The sequence below is a fragment of the Opisthocomus hoazin genome, chromosome 19, assembly GCF_030867145.1.
Source record: "Opisthocomus hoazin isolate bOpiHoa1 chromosome 19, bOpiHoa1.hap1, whole genome shotgun sequence".
Lineage (NCBI taxonomy): Eukaryota > Metazoa > Chordata > Aves > Opisthocomiformes > Opisthocomidae > Opisthocomus > Opisthocomus hoazin.
This window is the reverse complement of record NC_134432.1, coordinates 11298201-11318399: the sequence shown is the minus strand read 5'-3', so window position 1 is coordinate 11318399 and position 20199 is coordinate 11298201. Positions and strand designations below refer to the sequence as shown.

The window sequence follows — 20199 nt, the reverse complement described above, 5'->3', positions numbered from 1 at the left end:
GGGGGCAGCAGCCCCGCACCCTCAGCCCCCCAATAAACCTCTTGCTGCTCCCAGTGGTGCCCACTGCTGCCTTGGGGGGACGTGGGAGGGGCACGGGGTCACCCCAAGTGCTGGGGCGCATCCTGGGGGCACCCGCTTTTGGAGACACCCCCCCCCCCCATTTGATGGGGAGCCTTGGAGGGGGGTTCTTTGGCAGTAGCTGCTCTCTCCATCTCCCCTGTGCACCCAGCAGCACAGGACCCTGGGTAGGGGGTGGGAGTTGCAGGGTGCCCCCCACCCCGCTGTGGGCTGCCCTCAGGGGGCTAAAGCATTCACTGAATGAGTAACGGAGGCCCCCTCTGGGCTCGGCCTGAGATTTGGGTCAAAAAAACAGCTTAATGGGGTCGGGGTGGGTCCCCAGGTCCGTCGGCCAGGGGCTGGGCGGTGTCGGGGGGCCCCGGGGGGGTCAGGCCATGCTGCTGGTGGAGCAGGGGGTGCTCTGGGTGCTGCCGATGCTGTGGTTGGTGCTGCTGCTCTCCGAGGCCGGCACTGTGCTGGAGACCGGCTGCAGTTTGGAGATGGGACCTGGCTCACGCCGAGGGGAAACCAGACTCAGGGCGGCCGGCGCGGACATGGCTCAGCCCCACGGGACCACCCTGTGCACGAACCCTCCCCAGGCAGCCCCCAAGCCCCCGCGACGGAGGTGGGCATGGGGGGCCATGGTGGCACCGGGGCGGGGGGTGGCAGGGGCACCCCTGGGCGGCGGCGGGGAGCTGGGGAGCCGTGGCTGCCCCGAGCGGGGTTGTTCCCCCGTGGTAGTGCCCTGAGGGCTGTACGGGTGACAGCAACGCAGCGGCCTGGTCCCTGGTGATGGTGGCCAGGGGGCTTTGTGGCGGGGGGGGCACATGGGCAGCCCATGCATGTGGTGTGTGTCCATCCCGTCCCCATCCCATCTCATCCCCTCCCCATCCCATCCCACCCCACCCCACCGTGGAGGTCCCCGGGGGGTGGTGGATACTCACGGGTGTGCGAGTAGATGTACCAGAGCCCGGCGGTGAGGAGTGCCCCGATGAGGAAGGCACCGAAGGTGATGCCCAGGACAGCGGCCAGCCCCAGCCCGCGGTCTGTGGGAGGATGAGGGTGTCAGCACCGCCGTGCTGGGGGGCAGTTGGGGTGGGGGGTGTGTCCCCTTCCCACCCCAGGCCCTTCTCCTGCCCCACACTCACTGTTGGTCGGCCGCCAGCTGTCCTTCACCGTCACCTCCAGGACCTTCTCAAAGATGGTGTTGTTCTGCAGAGGTGGACGTTGGGGTGAAGTGTGGGGGGGGAGACCCTAGACCCCTCCCGTACCCCCCAGGCTCTTTGGGGACTAGGGCTATTGCTAGATGCCAGAGCCTGGGGGTTGGGGACAAAACCCCCGGGGCTGCCACCACCAGCGCTGGGGACCAGCATGGTGGCATCACGGGTTGGGGGTGAGGGGGGGGGTTACTCACGCTGACCTGCAAGCCGGCCTTGCACTTGAGGGTGGCAGAGAAGGGGACTCGCCCGCCCTCGGGGACGGCGTAGGTGAAGCGGAACCGCCAGACCTTCCTCCCGCGGGTGCTGGGGGGCCCCTCCATCACGGCCACCCCCGTGCTGCGCGCCTCCCCGCCCTGCACCAGCAGCACTGGCTCCCGCCCCGGCGCCGCCAGCCAGCACTCCTTCAGCTGCAGGTCGGCCGGGTGGTCCTCCCACCGCATGGACGCCTGCCGCGGGGAGGGGGACATGGCAGGGTCAGCGGCCGGGGGACGGCTGGACCCCCCCTGCAGCCGGGGCACCCAGCCGGCAGCGGTACCTGGATGAAGGCCTCCTTGTTGACCTCCAGCTCCGTCTGTGGTGCCTCGAAGGCAGCGGTGGGGAAGAGGCGCAGGAAGAGCTCCCGCGGGATCTTGCACTGGAAGGCCACCTGCAACCGGGGCCACCGCTGAGTCCATCACCCCCCCCCCAGCACCCAGCCGGCAGCGGCACCCTCCTCCCATGGTCCCAGCCGGCTCTTACCCGCACGCTCTGGAGTGCTGTGCCCTTGGCCAGGCTGAGGATGAGCTGCGAGAAGGTGAGGAACGTTGGGTCAGCCAAAGGGTCCCCACTGCTGGGGTCTGTGGTCCCCAGTGGGATGGGATGGGATGGGATGGGATGGGATGGGATGGGATGGGATGGGATGGGATGGGATGGGGGGTCCCACCTACAGCCCCCATGTCCACCAGCACCCAGGTGCAGCAGCGGGACTCAGCCCTGGGCTGCGGTGGGATGTTTCCAGCCATGCATAAGCAAGGAGGTCACAGTGGAGAAGCCGCCATGGGGCAGGAGCAGGGCTGGGGGCAGCGCCCCGAGCCCCCCCCCACCTCGTTGTTGGCGTGGCCCCTGCCCTCCAGCGAGGTGCCGCAGTGGCTGAGCGGGGTTCTCAGCATGAAGTGCGTGGCGTTTTTCTCCGCCTGGCAGCTGATGTCCCGCAGGGTGATGTTCACCACGTCCTTGATGGGCTGGGAGAAAAGCACCCGGAGGTCACCCGCCGGCTGGGGACAGCCCCGTGCCAGCCACCCCGAGCAGGATGCGACACCCCCCCCTGCCCCAGGCGATGCTGGCGGGCATCGGGGTCCCCCCACCACCCTCACCTCCAGGTGGGACCTGGCGATGACAATCTCCATGGTTTCATCCGTGCACTTCCAGGGCTGGAGCATGAACAGCAGCATGTGGGGCAGCGAGACGGCGGTGGGGGCCGGGGGCGTGGGCGTTGCAGGCGCCCTCCTGACCACCTCTGTGGGATGGGGAGACGGGGGGGAGGGAGGCTGAGCAGGGGCAGCAGGACCACCCCCATCCCGCCCAGCCCTGGGGTGCCAGGGGCCTCACCATGCTCTGGGAGCTCCAGGCTGACACGGGCGCTGGCTGGGATGGCGGAGTAGGAGGCGATGACGCTGTAGTTCTTCTCGAAGGCTTTGGCGACGAGGCCCCGCTCCGTGTCGGGCAGGAGCTCCCCGGGGAGCAGCAGCGAGGAGATGGGCGCAATCTTGTAGCTCCCGGAGACCTACGGGGCGGGAGGGCGGCATGGTGGGGCTGAGCGGGGATGGGGACAGCTGGGGACGCTCAAGGCAGCGACAGGTTCTGGGTCCGTCCCCGTTAGCAGGGCTTGCAGCGAGCGGGCTGCCACCTCCCCATGCCCAATGTCCCCAGGTGCCCTCCTGCCACATTCCCCATGCCACCAGCCCCCTCGGCTGGGGTGGAGGGGGGACACGTGTCGTGTCCCGCTGAGCCCTACCAGGAACTGGATGTGGCAGTTGTTGACGGAGAGGGACCAGGTGAGGTTGGCCCGGCTCTGCAGGATGAGGATCTGGTTGCTGACAGCTCTCTCGGGACAGCTCAGGGACAGGTTCACCTCCGTGATGGGAGAGCTGCGAAACCACAAGACCCCCCGCCAGCATCAGCCTCCTGCACCAGCAGGTCCCATACCCTCCTTGGGATGGGGGGCCTCTGCCTTTGAGACACCCCAACACCTTCCCCAGCATCTCCAAGCACGTCCCACCTCATGTCCCACCACGTGTCCCTTCGCCCTGCCGCCCCCCGCGGGGGTCCCACCGCTGGCACCACGCGGTACCTGGGCTCGGGCTGCAGCCGGACGATGTGGGCGGCCCTGGCGCTCTGGGTGTCCCCGCGCGAGCAGCCCTTCACCCCGTGGAAGAAGACCTCGGCCTCGAGGTACGGCATGGCATCGAAGCGCTCCTGGGGGACGCAGTCTGGGGGGCTGCTGGGGTCTGCGGAGGCAAGGGGGGGTCACCAAAACCAAACCAGGCTCAGCGGGTGGGGGGATGCTCAGGGCCAGCCCTGATGCTCCAGACCAGGCGGCATCGGTCCCCACAGCACCTCACCCGGGACCATGCTTCACCCGGCAGGTTGTCACCCTTCGGGGTCACGCAGAGGCTCGCTGCCCACCCTGTGCCCCCAGCGCCAGCCCCCGGCCCCACGCACCTTCTCCCAGGCGGAGCTGGACCCAGCGGGGGTCCCGCAGCTCGCTGTAGGACGTGATGCCCCCGTAGGTGCCCCGAGCCCAGGCCAGCAGCTGCCCATCGCCGGTGGCCGCGGGCGGCTCGGGGCCCAGCACTGCAGTGGTCCTCGGGCCAAGGCGGGCGTCCTGCAGGGCGAGCAGCAGCGTGAGCCTGGGCTGGGGGGGGGGGGGGCCAAGGCGCATCCCTCCCCAGCACAGGCTGGCGTGGGCAAGCGTGGAAAGCTTCTCCCCGACCCAGAGGATGTGGATGTAACGCTAAGCCAGGTGGGCATCTCTGGAGCCCCGGCTCCACTGGGGCTGGGGGTCGCCCCGGATGAACGGGGGCTTTCGGGGCCACGGGCTGGGAGCAGCGTGGGCGGCCGGCGGCACGTGGAGGGCTCAGCCCACTTTATTATTAGCTGCAAACAAAGCAGGAGGTTTATTTTGCTAACAAAGTGCCCGGCCCCGTCTCAGCTCGCTGGAGCCAAATCCCATCCCTGACCTTCCTCCCGCCGGCCGGAGGAAACGGGAGCTTTTTCCAGCCCTGTGCGTCATTCCCTGCCTGGCCAGCCCCGAGCTCAGCACCGCCGGCAGCGGCCAGGAGCATCCCGTCCTCCCCGGGGCACCGCGAGCATCGCCTCCGGGGATGGGGGACCAGGCTCCTCCAGGGACCCCCCCACAAAAACCTCCGGGGATGGGGACCAGGCTCCTCCAGGGACCCCCACAAAAACCTCCAGGGATGGCCCCAGCCCCGCTGCCCCCCCGGGGCTGCTCCCGAGGGGGCTGCAGCACTCACAGTGCGGACGAGCAGGTCGGAGCACGGGGAGGTGACAGTGGCCGAGCAGCGGGCGCACAGGAGGACGAGGATGGCTGGCCGGGTGCAGCCGCCAGCTCGCGGCGTGACGGACACCTTCAGCGGGAAGGCAGAGGCCTGGGGGCGAAGGGGAGAGCATCACCACCGCGGTCACCAAGTCCCAACTGCTGTCATCTCCCTGGCTGTCCCCCGGCCACCCCACTTGGCCCTGGAGCTGGAGGCAGCAGGGAGAGCCCTCGGGCTGGCCCCGAGCGCAAACCACGCAGGAGGCAGCCATGGCTGGGTTCAGCGGGCAGGCTGGGGGATGCAGAGATGCCACGTGGATGTGTACCCAAACCAGGGGGGGCAAACACCCCCCCCCGGCTCCCCTGAGCAAGGGACCAAGGCATCCCCACCCCGGGCACCGTGGCATCCTCACACTGGGGTCCAGGGCAGCCCCATGCTGGGGACTGGGCATCCTTGCATCACGGACCGGGTAATCGCTGTACTGGGCATCAGGGTGTCAGCCCACCGGGGACTGGGGTGTCCCCACACCAGAGACCAGCATGTCCCCACACTGGGGACCGAGGCATCCCTTCACCAGCACCCAGGGCATCCTCACACTGCGGACTGGGATGTCCCTGCACTGGAGTCAGGGCACCCCCACCCTGGGCACTGGAGCATCCCCACTGCAGGTACCGCTGTGTCCCCCACGAACAACGGCAGCGTCCCCACCCCAGGCACTGGGACATCCCCTCCCTGTCCTCCCAGCCCCGTCCCAGCCCCGTGCAGCCGCTCCAGGCTCGGCACTGGCAGTGCCGGTGCGCAGGGATGCTGGGGGCACAGGGGTGGCACATGCATTCCCCGTGGCCAGCACTGCCCAGTGGCCGCCGGCTGGAAATCCGGATGGGGAAACCGCAACGCCAGTCGCTCAGTTTGGCACCCGCTGCCTGAACCACCGCTTGCGATGCGCTGAGCCAGGGACCGGGGGGTGGAGGCAGCTGCCAGCGCGGGGACGGAGCTGCGGGCATCCCGGCCTGGCTGTGGCCCCGTGGCGAGCGTGGGTGGCCGGGGACCCCGGGTGGCCCCGGGCGTCGGGGAGGAGCCGGTGGCTGTTTTTCCTGCCGCGTGTTTTGCGACGCTCCATTGTTCGGTGCGCGAGCGGCGGGAGCCTCGCCACTGCCCCGCCGCCGCCGCCTTTCAGGTTATTTTTTTCTTTTTCTTTTTTTCTTTTCTTTTTTTTTTTTTTTTTTTTGCATCGTGGGGATCTGCTTATAGAAAGCGGCTTCCAGTAATTCTTCTATAAGTGGAGCCGCGTCTCTGCCCGGCTCCCCCTGCGCGCCGCAGGGCTGGGTGCCACAGCCGTGACATCAGTGCCTGTCCCCTGCTGCCGCCGGTGACAACCCCGTGGCACCCTTGGCCCTGGCGTCAGGGTACCAGGGCTGCGTCACACCAGGCTGGGGCAGAGGGGCCCTTGCAAACCCGCCCTCCCCAGCAGCTCCTGGCCTGGCTCCCGCCTGCCCCTGAAAAGCAGAACTGGGAGAGCTGGGAGGAGGTGGGGAGGGAGAGTGGTGCTGGGCGGCCCAGGGCTGGGCCAAAATTGGGTGCTGGGTTTGCCAGGGCCCAGCCAGCGCAAGGGCAGCTGTGCCGTGCTGCAGAGCAGCTGCGCAAACCCGTGTGCTGCCGCAGATCCAGGCACCAGTGCAACCAGCAGCAGCACCGGCCGGGGGTGCAGCCCCAGCCCCGCGGCCGCTCTGCGCCCATCCTCACCCGCAAGCTGCCCGCGGCACCCACGGCATCGTTATCGCTCCTCAGCAGGCCCTGCAAACGCTGGTGGGCAGGTTTCTGCTGCTTGACTGTCTTTAAGTGATGTGCCTCCCTCCATGCCTCTCTCCTTCCTTCCCTCCATTCCTCTCTCCATCCTTCCTTTCATCCCTCTCACCATCCTTCCTTCTATCCCTCCATCCCTCTCTCCATCATTCCCTCCAGCCCTCTCTCCATCCTTCCTTCCATCCCTCTCTCCATCCTTCCTTCTATCCCTCCATCCCTCTCTCCATCGTTTCTTCTATCCCTCTCTCCATCCTTCCTTCTACCCCCCATCCCTCCCTGCCCAGTGTGGTCCCTCTCAGGTGCCCGTGGCTCTGCCCTGCTCCTGAGCAGGGACCAGGCCACCTCCCCGGGGACCCTGGGGTTGGGGGGACGCCCAGCGCAGGGAGTGCCCCGGCAGCGCGGGCTGTCAGAGGAGCTGCCTCCAAAGACTTCAAACCCCGGCCGGGGCCAGAGACGCCCGTGGCTGCGCTGCGAGGGGAAGCTCGGCGAAGGCGCCTTGGAAGAGGTTAACGCGGGTCCTCTCACTGCGCCTCGGTCACAGGAAAGAGTTTCGACAGCCGGGACACCCTGCCCAGTGGGGACAGCGCCAGGGTGACAACAGCGCCGGGGTGACAGCGCCGGGATGACAGTGCCGGGGTGACTGTGCCAGGGTGACAGCGCCGGGGTGACAGTGCCGGGGTGACAGTGCCGGGGTGACAGTGCCGGGGTGACTGTGCCAGGGTGACAGTGCCGGGGTGACAGTGCCGGGGTGACGCGCCAGGACCCCGCTCGCTCACCTTGGACCACTCCACGCTGAGGACATGGACTTCATGGCCGGTGCCCACGGAGCCGCTGCTGATGCAGCCCCGTGGCACAGTGCTGGTGGCATAGGACAGGGTGATGGGTGGCTCTGCCGTCACCGGTTGCAGGTCACAGCCCTCGGCTCTCCCGGGGTCTGGGCAGAAAACAAACGACCGTCAGCCCCCATCCCGCGGGGACAAGGAACGTGGGGTGACCCGACACGGGGGGGACGTGATGCGGGAGGGGGCTGCATGGCAACGCCAGCCCTGGCATGGCATCACCGCGGTCCCACTGGCGGCACCGCGCCCGCGGGACCATCTGCTACGTGTTCGCTCGGGACTCGCCTGCTGCTGCCGGCCCCCGCTGCAATCACGTTAATGACCCTCGGATCCGGGCTGGAAAAATCCACTGTCCCGGCTCGGCACTGCCGCGTGCCAAAACTCACGCCCGGCTGTCCCGAAGGCTCGGGCGGCAGCGGAAGCCCCCCCGCCTCCCCCAGGCCACAGGAAAGCGGGAAGCTCAGGTATGGAAATGGCTGTAAAGCTCATCCTCCGCGGGCGCCGAGGCGCGAGCTTCGCCCCGTCCCGAACCCCCCACGCGGCGCGCGAGCGAGCGGGCGGCTGCCAAGGGAAATCCTGAGCGCAAACGGCCGTTTGAAGGCCTGATCCTGTACATCCCCACTGGCCTCGGCCATTTCCCCCGCCCTGGGCAGCCCTGCTGTGGCCGGGCTGTCCTCGAGCTGGCCCCTGCGCCAGGAGGGGTCCTGGGGACCTGCCTGCACCCATGGGTGCGCCCCCGCAGGGAGCTGGGCAGGACAAAGCCCCACGGCCATGGCGGGGGGTCCCCATGGGGACACGGTGCCCTGCTGTGCCCATCACGGTGTCCCCATGCCTTGTTGTGCCCATCACGGTGTCCCCAGCCCGCGTCTCGCCATCGTGGTGGCACAGCCATGGCGGTGGGGGTCACGGCGCAGACCCCCCCCCCAGCGACGCTGCCCAGGCCCACCTATTGTCCAGCGCTTCCTCCCCCCCGTCGCGACGGCCGCTCGGTCGGCAGCATCGGGAGGAAGATAAACAGCCGCTTATCTGAGGGACGCAGCCCGCGTCCCTCTTCCCCTCCGCTCCTGCCCCGACGGCACCGGGCACGGCCACGCGGCCAGGCAGAGGCCGGGCAGCTCATCACACCTCCGGCGGCATGGCGCGGGGCGAGGGGCGGCGGGGGGGATGCGGGGCAGCGGTGCCAGCCGGGCACCGTCGGTCCCGGGGGAAGGCAGCGGGCTCCAGCATTATGTCAGGATCAGATAAGGGGGCTCAGCTGGGCCGCCCGGGCGATCAGATAAGGGCGCTGTTATTTCTGTACTCCGGGAAAGAGGAAAAAAAAAAAAATCAAAAGGAAGAAAGAAAGAAAACCCACTTGATGTTTTTCCAGCCGCCCGCCCTCTCCCCTGCTCGGGGGAGCGGGGAAGGTGTCGCCGTGGGTCCCCGGCGGGTCGGGGGCTGAGGGGGCTATTCCTGGGGTCTGGGAGCCGATCAGGGCAGGGAGCAGCGCCCAGGGGTGCCAGGCTGGGGGTGCGGAGCCGGGGTGGCTCCGGCGGCGCAGGATGCCCCGTGAGACGGGCAGTGCCACGCCGGCATCCCGGCATCCGGCTGTGCCGCCTCGGCACTTGTGCAATGAGCTGGCCGCTCTCAGCCCGGGTCAGGGATGGGAATGGACCCAGCGCTGCAGACTCGGCGGGGAGGGGAGGTTGTCACGGCCCCTCCCACAGCCACCGCTGGCTGTTGAGCCCCGCAGAGGTGGCATGGGGGCTCCAATGGTGGCTTTTGGGCTGACTCCAGCTACATCCCTCCTGCCCCTCTCTCAGCCAGTCGGGTGCTGGGGGGGGGCAGCACCTCCTTGGGGACAGGAAGGGATGACCCAGCACCACGCTCTCCCCACGGGGAGCAGCACCAGTCCCTGCTGGGGGGGGACAAAGTCCACTTCCCCTGGAAACCTGCTGTGTCCTTGAGGCCCCCCCGGCACTGTGCCCACCCCAGGCAACCCCAGCCCCGCTGTGGGGGAGAGGCAGCAGCCGGACGGGACGTGGAGTGTGTGGCACAGGTGGGCAGGCCAGGGACCATATGGCACAGCTGCGCAGGATGGGGACCGTATGGTGCAGCTCCACAGGGCAGGGACGATGTGGCACGGTCACACAGGACGGGGACCTATATGGTCTGCACAGGTTGGGGCTGGTATGGCACAGATAAATGGGGCACGGTCTACACGGCAGAGTTACACAGGACAGGGACAGTCACGTGTGACAGGGACCGTACAGGGACTGCATGGCACAGCTGTATAGCCTAGGGGCCGTACAGCACAGTTCAGACCAGGACTGCGCGACAGCTGCACGGGACAGGGACAGCACCCAACGGCTGCGTAGGACGGGCACGGTACGGCACAGCCACGCAGGACGGGGACCGGACGGCACAGCTCAATGGGACAGGGACCACATGGCAGAGCTGCGCAGGACTCGGCGCAGGCAGCACAGCCGCGCTGGCGCAGGGACTTGTGGCACCGCCATGTAGGACAGAGACCGCACGGGACAGCGGAGACGGGCTGTACGGTACACTGCGCAGGACAGAGGTGACATGGCACAGCCGCGTGGGACGGGGACCAGACGCACGGCTACGCGGGACAGGGACCACACGCCGCGGACAGGGAGGACAGGGCCTCTGCGGCACAGCTCCACCGGGTGCGGACGCAGCCGTGGGACAGGGACCGCACCTCACAGCTACCCATGACACAGACCTTACCGCACGTGTGGGCAGGATGGGGACCGCGCGGCACAGCCATGGGACGGGGACTGTAACACAGCCACCGAGGACACGGACCCCCGTGGCACAGCTGAAGGACGGGGGCTGCACCCAGCCGCACAGGGACAGCGCTCACTGTGCGTCTGTCTGCGCAGGATGGGGACCGCATGGCGCAGCGATCGGGAACACGGCCCATATAGCCAGGGACCGCCTGCCACCGCTGCCGGGGGGTGACAGGGGGGGTGACAGCAGGCGGGGGGACGCCCCAGTAGCACCCACCGGCGCTGGACCCTGTGGTGGCCGGGAGGGACCGACAGAATCACGCAGAATCCCAGCATGGTGGGGGCTGGAAGGGACCTCTGTGGGTCACCCAGTCCAACCCCCTGCCCAAGCAGGGTCACCCAGAGCAGGCTGCACAGCACCGCGTCCAGGCGGGGCTTGAATATCTCCAGAGAAGGAGACGCCACAGCCTCCCTGGGCAGCCTGGGCCAGGGCTCCGTCACCCTCAGAGGGAAGAAGTTCTGACCCAGCCGGGACACCCAGTGCCACCAGCCCCAGCCTCCCCGGGCGGCCGCTGCCGTCCCAGTTCCCTTTCCTCCGCCGGCGGGTTGCATCCCCGGGCCCCCAGCTCCCTGCCCTCCATCCACCAGGGGTGTCCCCAGTCCAGCCCCCCCTTGAAGCTCCCCCCGCGGCCTCGCAGGGACCTTGGGGTGGCTTTAGTGCTGCTCCAGAGGCGGACAAGCCCCCAGCTCCGTCGCCACGGCCCACGCGGGGCTTGGCGGGGTTCCCCCCCATTCCTCGCCCCTGGTTCGCCCCACAGACCCCAAGGCCGCGGCAGCCCCCCCAGACCCCCTCCCGGGTGCCGTTTCCTCGGTCGGGGCACAGCGACGGTGCCTTCAACACCCCCCGAGCCCAGTGACGCAGCCCGGATTCCGGGGGTCCCGGGCAGTGGCAGGGCTGTGTCCCCCCCGGAGCTACGAGGGGGGGGGTTGTCCCTCCCTACCCCCGGGGCTGCCCCCCAAAACCATCTCTCCCGGCCGGTTCCCGGGGGTGACACAGGGACACCCCCCCCCCCCCCCGGCCGCCTCCCGGGGACGCTCCAGCCCGGGCCACCGGTGGGTCCTGCCGCCGCTGCCGCCCCGTCCCGGGGGTCCCGTCCAGGGGTGCCCCCCCCCCCCCCAGCCCCACTCACCCGGGCGGCCGAGAAGGGCCAGCAGCAGCGGCAGCAGCGGGGCGGCTGGGGGGGCCATGTCCGCCTGTGGCCGCTCCCCGGGAGCCAGCGCCGAGTGCGGGAGCGGCGGCGGCAGGAAACCGGCTGCCTGCGGGGGAGGGTGCGGGGGGAGGAAATGCCGCGGGCGGGGGGGGCCGGGCCGGCGGCGGGGGCGGCGGCAGCTGAGCGGGGGGGGGGGGAAGGGGGGACCCCCCCCTTCGGGAGACGCCGTACCTCAGTTTCCCCACAGCGCGGTGCAGGGCATCGCCGGGAGTGCACCGGGGGGGGGGGGCGGGGGGGGGGGCAGAGGAAGAGGGGTGGGTGTCCACAGGGACCCCCCCCCGGCTGGCACCGGGGAGCGGAGGGGGTGGGACACACTGGGGTTCGGGAGCACCCGAGTGGGGTGTGCCCCCCAAATGTGCCCAGGCACAGTGCTGCGGCACAGCCCGACCCCCACATTAAGGAGGGGCTGCCCCACAGCCATGGGACACAGGCTGCCCCAGGTAATGGGGACAGGGTCTACCCCACGGCCATGGGACACTGGCTGGCCCAGGAGATGGGACAGGGCCTGCCCTAGGTGATGGAGATGCTGGCTGCCCCACACAATGGGGACAGGGGCTGCCCCATGGCCATGGGACACAGGCTGCCCCAGGTGATGGGGACAAGAGCTGCCCTAGGTGATGGGACAGGGTCTGCCCCACAGCCATGGGATGCTGGCTGGCCCAGGAGATGGGACATGGGCTGCCCCACACAATGGGGACAGGGTCTGCCCCAGGAGATGGGACAGGGGCTGCCCCATGGCCACGGGACGCTGGCTGCCCGACACAACAGGGACAGGGTTCCCCCACAGCACCCCGACGCTCAGCCCTCACCGCCCCCAGCCAGCACCCTGGCAGGGTCGTCGTGCCCCGGGCCCGTGCCTGCCCCATGGCCCCGGACCCCCACGCTGGGGCCGTGGGGCAGAGGGACAGCCCCCAGGCACAGCTGCCTGCCCTGCCTGTACCCTCGGCCGGGTCGCAGCCGGGGACTGCCCGGACGTCCCTGCCCTGCAGGCGGGTTTGGGCTTGGGTGAGGGGACCCTGCAAAGCACCGCCGAGGTGGGAGCCGAGGCGGGAGGGAGAGGTGGCTGGGGACACCCAGGGGTCCCGTCCTGCCCCCTGCCCCATTCCTCCCACACGTGCCAGTGGCTGCTGCCCGAGGTGGGAGCCCTGGCACGGCTAACACCGGGGCTGGGAGCCCGGACCCCTGTGCCGGGGGTGGTCTCCATCCTGAGCCATGGCCACGGGCAGGGGGACAGCACGGGGACCTGCCCGGGAAGCCAGCCAGGCCTGTCCCCATCCTCCAGGATGTCCCCGGAGATGTCCCTGACCCCGGGGTGAGCAGCAGCCATCTCCCATGACAGAGCACTGCCATCTCCTGGGGACCGCGGGGACGGGTGCGGGGACCAGGCCCCCCTCTCCCCCTCCCCCCGCCGTGACACCGCAGGGCGACGAGCAAGAAGCCCTCGGCACTGCGCCCTGGGGTTGGGGGGCTGCAGGGTGACAAACAGGGGGTGCCTGTGGCTGGGGGGGCTGTGTGTGCAGCCCCACGCACCCCGCTCAGCCCCAGCACAGCACCTTTCCCCCCAGCACACCATCTTCCCCCCCTCCCCAGCTTACGGGGGCCTCAGGCTTTCTAGCTGCAGGAAAAGCACCCAAAAACCCATCACCGAGCACCCATGGGCCGTGCTGGGGAGGAGGGCAGGGTGCCCCATTCCGCTGGGTACCACGGGGTCCCCCCCTCCCAGCCCCACCACCCTGCTCACCGCCCGGGGAAACTGAGGCACGCTCACAGCACACCCGAAGAGGACTGGAGGCAGAAGGGAGACGGGTCACCCTGCTCCCTACTGCTGTAGCACCCCAATCCTTCCGTCCCTCCTGTCCCCTCGTCCCCAGCCCAGCTGTCCTGGCAGTGCCCCAACCCGCCGGACGCCGCATCCTTCCCGCCCAGCCGCCGGCCGCCTCCCCGCTGCGCCCCGGGCTCTGCCGCTGGCTCCTTCGGCCCCGGGCGCGGGGTTGACGTCGGAGCCTGGAGGGCTTGGGTTTTCTTCTTGGGGAATTTTTGTTTTTTTCCCCTGCTCGTTTCCTTCCTCCGCTCTGGCCCTGTGACCTTGGCTGCCCCCAGCGCTGCTGCCACCCCCCCCCGGGCCCTCATCGTCCTGGCTCGGTGCCCGGACCCCCGCAGCCCCAAAGTGAGTGGTGGGGGGCCCTGCCGGGGCTGCGGCTCTGCCGCCTCCCACCCTCGCCATGCAAACCCCAGCCCCGCCACAGCCCCACTGCTGTGGCGTTGCGCCTGGGCAGCTCTGCTGGTGCTGCGGAGACCCCAACCCCCCATCCCCCCAACCCCAGCACCCCCACCTGCATGCCTGCCGGGGCCCTGCAACTCACCCCCCACGAGGACCCTGTCCCCCACCCGCGAGGACACCCAGGCTGGTGGTTGGGCTCAGCTGGGTGTCCCCAGTGCGTCCCTCAGCCCATGGGGCCAGGGCACCGATGCCAGCGGAGCCCAGGCACAGGGGGGCAGGGAGCACCCCAGAACCACTCCACACCCCAAAAAACCCAACAGCCAAAGAAACAAGGAAAGGCTGAGGTGTGAACATGGTGGAGACCCCCATCTTGGCACCACGGCGGGGTCTCAATCCGGCCGCCCCCAGCCCTGGCAGCCTGCAGGAGGGCCGCCGGGAAGGGACACGCGTGCAGGACGTGGCTCAGAGGCTGCCCGTGTCTGGGGGGACGCACCCCCAGAGAGCAAGGGGGTCCAGCAAGCGGGACGGGATCGGGGCAAGCGGGACAGGCTGCGGGATACAGCCGCAGGCTCCCCGCAGGCCGCGGATTGGGAAGCCGGGGCGAGCGGCCGGGATGCTCCCTCCCTTCCTCCGAGCGCAGCATCCCGCTGCCCCGGTGGGATAAACACCCGCTTCCTGCCCTTAATCAGCTCCAGAGGGGCTGGGGGGGGGGGGATAGGGAAAAAAAAAAAATCTCTGGAAAGAAAAACTCATTTCCTGCGCCAGAAGAAAAAGATAAAGTCTGGGCTCATGAAAGTGAACTTTACTGGGGAGAGACGGGAAAGAGCCAAACACAATGTCCTTGAAATTTCCTCCGCGTGGCTCCGTCCACGAAAACAGGATAAAGCCGCTTCCGCTGTCTCTGCCGGAGCGTGCCGGGGGGGAGCGGGGCCCGCGGGTGGGCTACAGCCTGTCGAGGTGGGAGCAGACCTGCTGGAAAACCTCCTCCACGGAGCCCTCGGCGTTGAGCTGGGTGCAGAGGGGTTAGCTGGGGGGGGGTCACCCAAGGGGACAGCGCGACCGGAGCTCGTCCAGGGATGGATTTTGGCCAGAGGCGGAAAGATCGAGACCAATTTAGGGCAAAAGGGTGCAGGGCCATCCTTGGAGGGAGTCTCTGTGTCGGGAACCGGAGAGTCCGGCCAGCTCCCAGGGGTCGAGCCCATCCCAAATGAGCTAGGATTTAAGTTTCTTCCCCCCTTCCCTCATCATCCTCATCCACCGCTTCCCCTTCCCTGGGACCACATGCGACCTGCACTGTGGACGCCGGCATCGGCCACGTCCCCACTTACCTGGCGGACGATGCCTCTGCTCTTGTAGAAGGCGATGACAGGCTCGGTGGCCTTGTAGTAGGTCTCCAAACGCTTCTTGATGGTCTCCTCGTTGTCATCCACCCGCCCGCTGGTCTCGCCTCGCTTCAGCAGGCGTTTCACCATCGTCTCCTTCCCCGCGTCCACGTAGAGCAGCAGCGTGGGGGGGGCGATCTGTGGCCAGGGGGGACACGGTTGTCACCACGCTGAGCCGGCCATAGGTCTGGTTTGCTTTGAGGAGATGGTGGCGGTGAGCATGGGGGTCACTGATGTTCCCAGGCCATCCTCTGTGTCCCTCTACATGGGTCTGGGGGCCACCGGGACACTGGAATGGTGTTCTGGTGGCCCCCAGACCTGTGTGGAGGGAGACAGAGGGACACCATGGCCATCACCATCGCGCCGGCACTGTGGTCACCCTGCCTGAGGTCACCCTGGAGAGGAGGACCTGCTGGCTGGGACAGTGCCCAGTTTAGACCCTGCTAGGATAAGATCTCCACCGGGCTGGGGAGGCCGGGCTGCTGTCGGATGAAGCCCCTCTGTCTGGATGGCGGGTGGCGTAGCACGGCACGGCACCAGCCCTCACCTTCTTCTCAAACTCCTCTCCCTGCTTCACCTCGCGGGGGTAGCCGTCGATCAGGAAGCCTTTGGACACGTCCGCTTTGGCCACCATGGCGTCCCGCAGCATGTCCAGCACCGTGTCCTGGGGAGGGGGGAACAGAGCTGCCAGGGCTGACGTGGGACAACAGGACCTCCCCCCAGAACCCAATGTCCCCAATCCCTGCTGCAAATCCCCCCCTGGGGTGGCAAGGATGGAGGTGTCCCCAGGCCATGTGCCACCATGGTATCTGGTGTCCCCACAGCCACTCCTGCCTGCATGCCCCACGTGAACTCACCAGGGGCACCAGCTCGCCCTTCTCCATGATGGCCTGCAGCTTCTTGCCCCGCTCCGAGCCCGAGCTGACCTCCGCCCGCAGCAGGTCCCCCGTGGAGAGGTGGGTGTAGCCATACTTCTGCACGATCTTCTCACACTGGGTCCCCTTCCCTGAGCCGGGGCCACCTGCAAGTCATGCAAGGGCCACACGTGCCCCAAGCCGTGGGTGAGGAGCTGGAAGAGTGCATGGAAGCAGCAGCAGTGACCCACAGCAGTCCCCAGTGAGACAGGGGATGGCGTCCCCAAGCCCAGCACCTGATGGCACCCAGGGCATCACTGTCCCATTGGCACCTGGCCATCGCCACCCCACCAGCACTCAGGATGCCACCACTCTGTCAGGCACCCAGGACATCACTGCCTGATGGCACCCAGGAGATCAGCACCCCATCCAGGACACCACTGTCCCAGCGGCACTGGGCCATCACCGCTCCACTGGCACTCCGGACATCACCACCTCCTCAGCACTGAGGACATCACCACTGCCTGATGGCACCCAGGACATCACCCCCCAGGTGTTCACTGTCACGTCACCTCAGACGCTGCCACCCCATGCCCGGCCAGTGGTCCCAGCACACCCCACCATGGCCTCGAGGAGCTGGGCTGGAGCCACGGCGACCCCACAGCGCCTGGGCACCAGCTGCCCCCTGCAGCCCCCCAACCCTGGGGGCACGGGGGGACAGGGCTGTACCGTGGCCTTGACCCCACCAGCAGCAGGACCCCGACACCAACTTACCCACCACGAAGATGATTTTGTGGTGCTTGAGTTTTTCTGGGGGAGAGAAAGAAAATAAAGAATCATCCAAAGGCACAAAGCGTGTTGAGGACAGAGGTCTCCCCAGGGGGGCAAGATCCAGGGCAGGCGTCCCCAGGGAGGGAGGGGACCCACCCCAGGCCCCCGGGGGATGAAGGCAAAGTGGGGAGCAGCCACACACCCCCTTGTCCTCGTCACCTGGGCGGGTCGGGGGGGCTAGGCTGGACGTGGCTGAGCACAAAGACCCCAAGGTGCCTCGGCCACGGGGCCGGAATCCCACTGCCGTGTGGTGTCCTGGAGATGGTCACCATCCCTGGCTCCACCATGGGTGGTGATCAGCCACGTCCATCCCCATGCCCGGCTTGTCACCCCGCCGGCGAACGGGGCCACCTCAAGCGCTTGGTGTGACCCTGGCAGCCCTGGCACCCAGCATCGGTCCTGGGCCTGGGGGCGGACGTGGAGGTGGCACCAACCGCCCCGTCCCCCACCGAGCACCCGGCACAGGGTCCCTCATCACCCCCAGGATCCGGCCCAGCCACGGCGCGATGCCGGGGTGCGACGCCGCGGGGGGCAGGCAGAGCTAAAAATAAACCCGAGCTGCTCTGGGGCCGCTCACCCATCTCCTGATGACAGCCGGCTGAAATTTCAACTCCTCCTCGGGCGCCCGGCGATCCTCGGGGCTGGGACGGAGCCAAGCGGCTGGTGGGGACCGAGGGGACGCGGGGGACGGACGGAGGGGATGGAATGGGGATGGAGGGGACGGATGCTGGGGGGATGGAGATGGAGACAAAGGGACGCAGGAGAGATGGGCGCAGCGAGGGACCAAGGGGACGGAGAGGATGGGGATGGACGCAGGGGGACCGAGCGCTCACCTGCTGACATGCTGCCGTGGTCCAGGCACAGGAGCACTTCAGGCTGCGAAGGAAGAAGAGGAGGATGAACGGCTCGGCACGGTGGGGACACTCAGGTCCCCAAGGCCAAGGTCTGCGGAGACAACAGGTCTCCCTTCCCTGACGTGATGGCCAAGCCAGCGGTTGGGTCTTCTGACCCAACCGCTGGCTTGGCCCTAAAATAGGGAGCTCAGGACCTCTGCTCCCACGGCTGTCACCTGCCTGGCTCCCGGCAGCCACCCGCCCCATCCGGCTGCGGTGAGGGCTTCCCCATGCCGGGTGACACACGGTGACGTTACCGGCTTCCTCCCTTGCCCCGACCACATCCCCGTGCCTGGGGTGCCGCCGGGCAGTCGGAAACCAGCTTGGGTCACGCGGTGTCACCAGCACACCGAGCGATGGAGGCAGCCTCCCCCCCGCTCCCCGGGGGCTGGGGGTTTTTTTTGGGGGGTGGTTTGCAGCACCCCATTGCACCCCCATCACCTCAGGGGGTGTGTGTGGGGGGAAATTGGGCACCCTGCCTGCCCGCACCCTGCCCCGCAGCGCCCGACCTGCTTGGCCGCAGCGCGTCACCCCGAACCGGCCGGACGGGGTGCTGGGACGGGGTGCTGGGACGGGGCATCCCGCGGCCAAACGAGCCCGCGGCTGCTGACGAGGTTGTGTTACAGCAGGGAAAGGGCAGAGGCTAAGTATGGCCAGGCTGAAACCGGCACCGGGTCACGTCCCGCCCGCGCCACGGGGCCAAAGCCCTGGGATGGCCCCTGCGGGGTCCGGGTGGGGCTGGGAGGGTGCAGGACCCCCGGAGTCCCCAGTTGTGGGGGGTGCTGAGCCCCAGGGCCGCTGGCACTGGCTTTGGCACAGCCATGGGGGGCTCGGGGCCTGATCCAGCGCAGCGCTGGGCCCGTGGGTGGAGGGTGAGGGTGACATGGAGGTGCCCGGTCCCGAGGAGATGGGGAAGGGGTGCTGACTGGGGAGCCGAGTGGGTCCCATCAGCATCCATCCCCTCCCCGGGACCCCAGGACCAGGCTGCTCCAGCACCGCCGCAACGGCTCCAGTACCCCCTGCAAGCCCCCCAGCACCCCCTGCAAACCCCCAAGTACCCAAGCAAGCCCCCCAGCACCCCTGCAAGTCCCCCAAGTCCCTACTGCAACGGCTCCAGCACCCCCTGCAAGCCCCCCAGCACCCAAGCAAGCCCCCCAGCACCCAAGCAATGCCTCCAGCACCCCTGCAAGCCCCCCAGCACCCCCTGCAATGGCTCCAGCACCCCCCGCAAGCCCCCCAAGTACCCCCTGCATTGCCTCCAGCACCCCCTGAAAGCCCCCCAGCACCCAAGCAATGCCTCCAGCACCCAAGCCAGCCCCCCAGCAGCCCCGCAAGCCGCCCAGCATCCCCTGCAACGCCCCCCCCCCCCCATGCCCCCGTTCCCACCCCGGCACCGCCAGCCCCCCCCAGGCCAGGACGGCGGCACCGGGACCCCCGGGGGGGATGGGGGGAGGGGCACTGACCTCGGGGCGCGCGCCGGGGCCGGGCAGCGCGCGCAGCTGCCCGCTGTGCCGCCCGGTGTTGTCGCCGCTATCTATAGCTCGGCGGCGCGGTGCATGCCGGGAGCGGGCAGCGGCGGGCGGGGCCGGTCAGGGACCCCCCCCACACACCCCCGGGCAGGGACCCCCCACTCGACCCCCCGAAGCACCGGACCCTCCGTCCGCGGGGGGCTGGGGGGGGCGTTAACCCCTGCGCGGCCGAGGGCTGCGGACCCCCCTTCCCTCCCCCCCCGGGCCGGGGGCTGCGCTGCGCCGTGCCTCAGTTTCCCCATTGCGGGGGGAGCCTCCGCCCTGCTGGGTCTGGGGTCCCCATCCCCGTCACCACCCCCACCCTGCCAACCCCGGGGGGGGCGGGGGGTACAGCCCCGGGGGTGCAGCGGCCTCACCTGCCCTTCCTCCTCCTCCTCTGTGGCTGCGGAGACCCCCACCCAAGGCCCCGCGACCCCCGGCTGCGGGTGACACGAGTTGGGGAGGTCTCAGCGGCCCCCGGCAGCCAGACGCGGGGCCCTGCGGGACGCGCCGGCCCCCTCCCCGCACCCCCCAAGCGCTGGGGGCCAGCCCCGCTGCGGGGCAGGGGTCCCGAGACCCCCTGCCACGGCACGCGCCCACCCCCAAGAACGCAGCCCGGAGCCGGGGCCCAAGGCAACAGACCGCAGCGAGGTTTATTCCTGTACAAACCATTACAAAAGGCGGCTTCCCCAGCACCGAGCGTCCCCCAAAGCCCCCGCGGGGAAACCGAGGCACGGGGCTCGGCCCCCAGACCCGCCCAAACTCCCTTCCCCACGGCTGAGAAATTAATAACAAAACCCTGCCCGGGCGCAGGGTGCTGAGGGGCACTGCCACCCCCCCCCCCTTTCCAAATAGTTCATAAAGCGATTAATAAATTATGGAGACCCAGCCACAGGCCCCTTCGTTAGCACTAACGAGCAGCCCCCGCTCACCCCTTCGGCGAGGGGCTCAAAGACGAACACCACCCAAATGCAAACCCCGGGAGCAGAAGCAGAGAAGAAAAAAAACCAAAAGCTCCCCAAAGCCCCCCCAAAATCCCACTGCTCGGTTAG

The 20199-nt window shown here is 68.8% G+C and overlaps 2 protein-coding genes across 4 annotated transcripts; both read right to left on the bottom strand.

The window, feature by feature from the left end:
• Nucleotides 1-40: 40 nt before the first annotated feature.
• Nucleotides 41-11497, bottom strand: ENG (endoglin). 2 transcript variants are annotated; one of them, XM_075439129.1, is made up of 15 exons: nucleotides 11378-11497; nucleotides 7393-7550; nucleotides 4790-4924; nucleotides 3978-4140; nucleotides 3607-3763; nucleotides 3271-3403; nucleotides 2865-3039; nucleotides 2630-2772; nucleotides 2360-2497; nucleotides 2016-2060; nucleotides 1813-1923; nucleotides 1478-1723; nucleotides 1206-1269; nucleotides 1002-1103; nucleotides 41-544 (listed from the first exon to the last, which is right to left on the bottom strand). In XM_075439129.1, the coding sequence occupies exons 1-15, from the start codon at nucleotides 11433-11435 to the stop codon at nucleotides 375-377; spliced, it is 1998 nt and encodes a 665-aa protein (XP_075295244.1). In that variant the 5' UTR covers nucleotides 11436-11497; the 3' UTR covers nucleotides 41-374. The 2 variants fall into 2 exon arrangements, with proteins under 2 accessions (XP_075295244.1, XP_075295245.1); XM_075439130.1 differs by having other exon boundaries at nucleotides 41-564; nucleotides 11378-11487.
• Nucleotides 11498-14466: 2969 nt separating this feature from the next.
• On the bottom strand, nucleotides 14467-19152 carry AK1 (adenylate kinase 1). Of its 2 annotated transcripts, XM_075439097.1 has the most exons (8): nucleotides 18149-18234; nucleotides 17580-17622; nucleotides 17324-17387; nucleotides 16690-16725; nucleotides 15919-16082; nucleotides 15609-15725; nucleotides 15008-15199; nucleotides 14467-14687 (listed from the first exon to the last, which is right to left on the bottom strand). In XM_075439097.1, exons 1-8 carry the CDS (start codon nucleotides 18217-18219, stop codon nucleotides 14622-14624), a joined length of 753 nt encoding a protein of 250 aa, XP_075295212.1. In that variant the 5' UTR covers nucleotides 18220-18234; the 3' UTR covers nucleotides 14467-14621. The 2 variants fall into 2 exon arrangements, with proteins under 2 accessions (XP_075295212.1, XP_075295213.1); XM_075439098.1 differs by lacking the exons at nucleotides 17324-17387; nucleotides 18149-18234 and adding an exon at nucleotides 19103-19152.
• Nucleotides 19153-20199: the final 1047 nt, after the last annotated feature.